The 7,002-nt window shown below is 47.2% G+C and overlaps 1 protein-coding gene across 1 annotated transcript in view; it reads left to right on the forward strand.

Annotated features, from left to right (window-relative positions):
• CSMD2 (CUB and Sushi multiple domains 2) overlaps positions 1-7,002 on the forward strand; it is a 621,436-nt gene that overhangs the window by 332,956 nt on the left and 281,478 nt on the right. The window contains exon 13 of the mRNA XM_007453867.1: positions 431-613. Within this exon, the coding sequence (XP_007453929.1) occupies positions 431-613 (183 nt within the window). The remainder of the gene's footprint in view (positions 1-430; positions 614-7,002) is intronic.

Below are 7,002 nucleotides of genomic sequence, written 5' to 3' on the forward strand. Positions count from 1 at the left end.
AAGCAGCAAAGCGTCAGCCACCTTCTCATCTTGGGCTTGCCTGGACTGCTCAGGAAGGGACTGAGCTTAAAATCTATCAAGTGACGTGAGTAATCTGAATGCAAGTCATGTCAGTAAAGATCGCTCCGAACTGTGAGCTTGTGGATTCCTAGGACAGGTGTCTCACAAAGAATGTAGACCCACCTTCCCTGAATGAAAATATCCAAGCACCTGGAACACTCTGTGTGGACACAGAGTCCAGGCATTTGAGAGCAGGAGGGCCTGATCCTCCCAAGATGCTGTTTTAAACACGACCTTGCAGGGTTTCTCATCAAAAGCCCACCTGGGTCCCTCCGAGCCCAGCCTTGTGGCGGAGGTGCAGCATGGCCTTCCAACTCCGAGAGGCATGGAGTCACCATGTGTCTCTGTTTTCTCTTTTCCTGTCTTGCAGAGATCGAGCAGGGCAGTTGTGGAGATCCTGGCATACCTGCCTACGGCTGGAGGGAAGGCTCCTGGTTTCGCCACGGTGATACACTCCAGTTTGAGTGCCAGCCGGCCTTTGAGCTGGTGGGGCAGAAGGCAATCACGTGCCAAAAGAATAACCAGTGGTCGGCTAAGAAGCCAGGCTGCGTGTGTAAGTGAGAGGGGAGGGCGCCGCTTCGGGGTCTCCACCGAGAGGCCAGGGGCCCATTTCCTAGCTAATCCGGACCCCATCCTTGGGAAGCTCGTAGGCCGTAACCGTAGCTTCACCCTGGTTGGTTTCTTCTCTTTCTCAAAACGTTGCTGGGCTGAGTCCTCATATCTGGCAGTGACGTGGATCAGAGCACTGAGAACGATTTTGCTCTTGACATTTGGGGGCCTTCTCCAACGCCGTCTTACTCTCCCTGGTGACCCTTGAGAGCAACGTCAGGTCCCGACATTTCCTCCTCACCCTTCTTGCTGTCATTGACGCCATACAGTCGAGCCAGGGCAGAAGGTGCTGGCGATGATTCGTGAGACTCTAGACTCTGTGCCAGCCTTGGGGTACCACGAGACACCATGGCCTTGTGGGGATATATACAGAGTTTCATCGGATTGCTTCCTCTTGCATTGGATTTAGGGAGGGATGGGGATCAAGCTGTCTTTGAATTGTTGATCTTTCAGAGAAAGGGTTGGAGTTGAGTGCCCTGTTCTCCGGAGATAACAAGGAATCCTTTCTTCCTTTCTCTGTGATGGTCTGACCTCACTTTCTGGCGCAAAGAATACTTTAAGTCCTGGCTCCCGGGGAAATTGGCAAGTGTAAGGGGACTGTGTATAGAGGAGCAGGCTTGGTCTTTGTTGAGAAATCAAAGGCTCCAGCTCTCGGGGCTGTCACCTCTTCCTCTCCCAGCCCTTGCCACCGCCCCTCTCCATCTCTTACAATCTGCTTCCCTCGGGGAAGGGCAGACAGACTGACCCTCTGATCTTTCTTGCCATCTCAGTGGGCTTCTCAGGGCCTTGGAGTGCTGCCTCATAGAGAGTGGTTGCCCCTTGGGGCCGGGGAGACGAATGACATGGGAGACTATAAGGGAGTATCTGTGATGACAGAGAGTTTGGCATGTGAGTTGGTGAGTTGGGTCATACCACGGCGATTCTCCTTTTCAAACAAAAAAATCACTTTGTGTAGTTGACAAAGCATTTTTGATGACTTGCGAGCTTATGTAAAAATTCTTGCCGAGGTTTAAAGATCAAATCGTTCTTAGATACACATTAAGCAAATCACCCTTATTGAAAACAATAAAATTGCACGAAATTGGCTGCCCATCTCTGGCCCAGTGTGGTTAGATATGTGTACCCTGAAAGCCAAGGGGACCAGAGGGGCAGGGGAGGTTAGCAGGGGGCAGCTCCAGGCAGGCAGGAACAAAGGGCCTGACAGTCTAGAAATGAGCCCAGGGCAGAGTGGGTGTGTGGAATGGAGTTCCACAGGGTAGGTCGGAAGCAGGACCTCAGAAGGCAAAGGTCCAGACTGTGGGAGTCCCAGCTAGTGTGGGTGTTCCATCTCCGAAATCCATCAAGGTGAGACAAGGCAGGGAGAACTGGAAAGGGTCAGGTCTCTGGGGCAGAGAGCTGGCAGGAGTGAAGTGTGTAGCAGAGCCAGCCAGCCACTTGGAACCAGGATAAAGTTCCCTGCCCCACAAGCTGAGAGGCGCGGGGAGCAGAACACTACCCGGCGGGGCGGGGGTCTGTCACTCAAGCCCTCCAGGAATTTACTTGACCCTTTGGCTCTTAGAAGGAGTTTCAGGAAATCTTTCTAGAACCTTCTGTAAGTGCTGCTCGGCAGGCCCCTCGTTTCCAGGAGGAAAGCTGACAGGATGCTGGGTACTGCTTACAATCACCTGAGAAGAGATGAGGGCAGAGCAGTCCTGGAAGATATGGGGCGGTGCTCTCTGTGGTTTAAAATAAGGAAGAGTGGCTTCCCTGGTGACGCAGTGGTTGAGAGTCCGCCTGCCGATGCGGGGGACACGGGTTCGTGCCCCGGTCCGGGAAGATCCCACGTGCTGCGGAGCGGCTGGGCCCGTGAGCCACGGCCGCTGAGCCTGCGCGTCCGGAGCCTGCGCTCCGCAACGGGAGAGGCCACAGCAGTGAGAGGCCCGCATACCGCAAAAATAATAATAATAATAATAAATAATAATAAAATAAGGAAGAGGAGCCCCAGGCTTACTGATGAGAACTGTGAAGCAGGCACTCTCGGGGGCTAGGATGGCATCTCTTCTTCTGAATGATTCTGTGAGGTGGGGGATGGTATCCCCAAGGTACTCCAATTACTAGGGCTTTTCTGGTCATTTGGGTGTAAGAGGCACAGCTTGAGTCTCAGGGGTGCTGGCTTCAGTGGAGGAGGCCAGGGAGAGCCCGCTGGCCCCAGGCCTTTGCACCACAAGCAAGGTCACCAGTGAGTGCCATCTGTCTGCTCTCTACTGAGTACCCAGCCCCTAAGCTGATGCATCCCTAGGTCCTGGGCTTTGCCCTCAGGTGGTGAAAGATGGTACTAAGAAAATCCGGGTGCTCTGAGAGAACTTTGGATTCAACATCTGGAGACCTGTGTCTTAGTCCCGGCTCAGTTTTGTGACTATGGCCAGGGCAACTTCTCTCTGGAGTTTGGTTTACTAATCTATCCGATGGGGTGGCACTCCCCAAATTCTAAGCCTCTATGATTGTATTTATAGGAAAAGACAACTATGACATGGACAGTCCTCACATTTTCCGTCGTGAATACTTGGAAACCACTCTCTAAACTGGGTCATTTACAGAGCAGCTCATGCTTCAAGGGATAAAGTTAAAATTTGGCGTTCTGCCTGATCCCAGATCAAATATATCATAGTGTGTGATCTGCAGAAAAGGGACAACATCTGTAAGCATTTATAAAAGTATAAAATAGTACAGTCAGCCTCTGTGTTTTATAATGTGGTCATAAATGTACATAGAAAAGCACCTCTAGCAAACATTAGCTTAAGTGTCCTAAATTTTAGCACACATTAGTCACAATAAATAGTAACACAATATTTAGCAAACAGTACTGTTCTTTCCTTCTGAGGATTTAGAAGAGGATTGGGGGGATATATTGATGGCTCAAATTTCTTTGCACAAAAAGTGCACAGCAGTGCATTGTTCTTCTCTTGAAACATTTTCTTCAAAAGAGTTCCTTACTCAGGAATTGCCTGCCGAGACTACACAAGTACACTGTTGCCTTCATGTTCCAAAACATTTTGTGTAGCAAGCAGAGACTTCAGAATCATTTCGCTGGCTTTCGATCTGTCCTCACAGCAGTAGATGCTCAATAGAGCATCTTTTTTTCACTCGGTTTTAAAGAAGATGATGTTTCGCAGTGAAAAGCATTTTGAACGAAAAGATGGAGCCAGCTTCTCTCCTCTTACTCTCTTCTTCCTTGGCTAATTCACATCTCCAGGGATCACTGCTCCAAATCAGGTGGCACCAGTGCCACTTTCCATCCATTCAACAGTATTTACTCTCTGTCTACCCCGTGCCAAGCACCAGGCATTGGAGTCAGAGCTCTTTGGGCTCTGCCTGGGAAATATGCTCAACCTGGGGTCCTGGTGAGAAAGCTCCCCGCAGGTTACGCATGCTGTTCACCTTCGTCACAGGAACATCGAGAGCCTGTCCACTTATTCCCCCATGACAAGGGATACAAGGGAAGGAAGATACAAATAACTCTGATGGTGGTTTGCACAACACTTGATGCTTTGTTGACAGGCTAGCAGAATACTTCACACTTCATAAGGAAGCCAGGAAACCAATTATCAGTCCATTAACAGCCACTTGCAGAGGAATTTTCAAAACAGCCTTCGCCAGAGAGACGCCAAGACTGCGCAAATGCCAGCTTCCCTTCGCCATTTTGTAAACCACCACGAGAAGGTGTGAATCCTAATTGCTCAAGTGCCTAATGTATATAGCATAGGTGTGAAATGGGAATATACTGAGATGTATACAGTGCGAGTTACAAACCAGCAGCTGAACCTTGAGAGACCAAGGGAGGGAGAAGTGGGTCCCCCGAGGCTCAAAGAAAATGTCACAGATGATACAGGGCTGGAGCTGGGGCTTGAAGGGTTGGGAGGTAAAGGAGGGCGCTCCACACAGGGATGCTACGGGAAATGGTCCTCTCTGAGCACCCTCCTGTCCCTTGCTGGACAGAGAAATGGACTGAGTCGTAGGGTCATCAGGATCCTCAACCTCAGCACTACTGACATTTGGGGACAGATGATTCTTTTTTATCGGGGGCAGTCTTGTGCATTGCAGGATGTTTTAGCAGCAGCCTTGTTCTCTACCCGCTAGAAGCCAGTAGCACAAACACCCACCTCCCACTGCCAGTTGTGACAGCCAAAACTGTCTCCAGACATTGCCATCCATCCTCTGGGGGAAAAAGCCACCCAGGATGGAGAACCACCAGTCTAGGATAACCTAGTCTTGTCAAATTCTAAATACAATGAAATCTGTATATTTGCATTTTGTGTTAGATCCTGATTAAAATCTATAGAATAGTGGCAGTGAGGAAGCATGGGGTAAGGGAACATGCCAGCATTTATTACATGTTTTATGTCATTGGGAAGATAGGCGTCTTCCCTACAATGTTATGGAATATTTATTCTCTCATTTTTTACAGATGAAAACAAAGCTCAAGGAGACAAGGTACATAGGCGCAGAGGCTTATAGAACCATTAAATGATGGGCTGGAATTTAAACTATTAATTGAGAGAGCAGGATTCTACTCCATATCCTGTAATCTCTCTATGGCACCAGACATCCAGAATCCAAGGGGTCATCTGCAGCAGGGAAGAAACAGGGAAGTCTTAGGACAACAAAATTCGTCCAGACTACAGAAACAAACTGTTGTCTGTGTTATCCCCCATGAAGTAACAGAGATCGACCAGAGTGAAATAAGTTCATGAAGGCTAGATCCATGGAGTCCCTTGTTGGGACTACATCAGTATTTGCACACCAATATGCAATATACTGGTGTCAAAGGCATTTCCTCATCTTTACTTTTTCTCATTCCTTCTACCCATCCATTTATCCATCCATTTTGATTTATTGAGCACCTGCTATGTACAGAGTCAGCTGCATAAGAGGGTATGGCTTTTCCTGGTAAAATTCTAAACTGGAGGGCCTCTGGGGATGATGCCGCTCAGCTTGGAGTGGTGATCTCGTGGTGCCGTGTCCTGTATAATGTGCTGTTAACTCTTTCAATAAGTATCTGGGGCTTAAGGGCCACTACTCAACACAGCCTTTTGGTATATTCTAGTATTTTAAGAGTTTAAATGAATAAGATACTCTTAATTCATTTCCTTAATCATTTTCAAATTTGGCCATTCCTTTTTGATTCTTATGCATGTACACACATATTTCGTATGGTTTTAATCAAAGTGAACATACCGTCTCGCATTCCCTCTTCAAGTTCACATTATATTGCATATCTTGCCAAGCTACTACATGTCTTTTGTAGTTATCATTCTTCATACCTATGGAATATTCTGTCTAGTGAGCGGACCATAACTTAGGCTACCAATTATGTTCAATTATTTTTATACACGGCTATAATGAACATCCTCAAGTGTATGACCTTTTTTTTTTTCTTCTCTTGAATTATTTTCTTAAGATAAGTTTCCAGGAATGACGTTGTTGGGCCAGAGTAGGAACATTTAAAAATAGCTCTTGATGTATACTCCTATGTTTCTCCCCCAAAATGTTGTGCCAGGTCATAATGTCAACAGCAAAAGCTTTAAGGTTAAAAATAAGATTCGTATAATACATGTCCTTCCCATCCAGAAATATGGCATAGATTTCTCTTGTGTTCATCTACTTGCCCTTTTCTAAATATAACAACTTTGTGGTTTCCTTCATATAGGTCACATATATCTCTTGTAACCTCTACCAGCAGCGCCAAACCTCAAGTATTTGTGCGGCCTTTTAAAAATTGCTAATTTAATAGGTATAAGTTGAATACATCCCTCCAGCACATCCTTGTCAACTTCCGCAAAGTGCCAAATGTTATGATAAGTGCTGCGAATGTAGAGACGAATTGAGCACAGCCCTTGACTTCAAAGAGCTCGCTCTAACATGAAGATAGACATAATTATGTAAATTAAAGTGGGCTCTTGTGGTTCAAAATTTAGCTTTTCGCCTAGAAAGAATTGGTGAATCAGATGCATTTAGAACCTGCCCCATGAAGATTCATTCTTTTATTTAACACACATTCATTGGGGGCCAGCGATGGGGCAGGCATCGTAGTGGGTGTGGAACAGGGAAGCAGCAGCGCCTCTGCTCTTACAGCATAGACGTAGGTCATCGCTATTAGAATAGTTGGGGCTCAAAGAGGGGAGGACAGATTTGAAGCCCTGCTGGGAAGGGAGCTACCCTAGTGGCAGTACTGGGTTCTGAGAAAAGCCAGGGCGTCTGGACCTCTACAAAAGGAGGATGTTCATTGGATACATTGACACATACACACACACACACACACACACACACACACACACACACACACACACACACACT

The sequence above is a fragment of the Lipotes vexillifer genome, unplaced genomic scaffold, assembly GCF_000442215.2.
Source record: "Lipotes vexillifer unplaced genomic scaffold, Lipotes_vexillifer_v1.1 scaffold213, whole genome shotgun sequence".
Classification (NCBI taxonomy): Eukaryota; Metazoa; Chordata; class Mammalia; order Artiodactyla; family Lipotidae; genus Lipotes; species Lipotes vexillifer.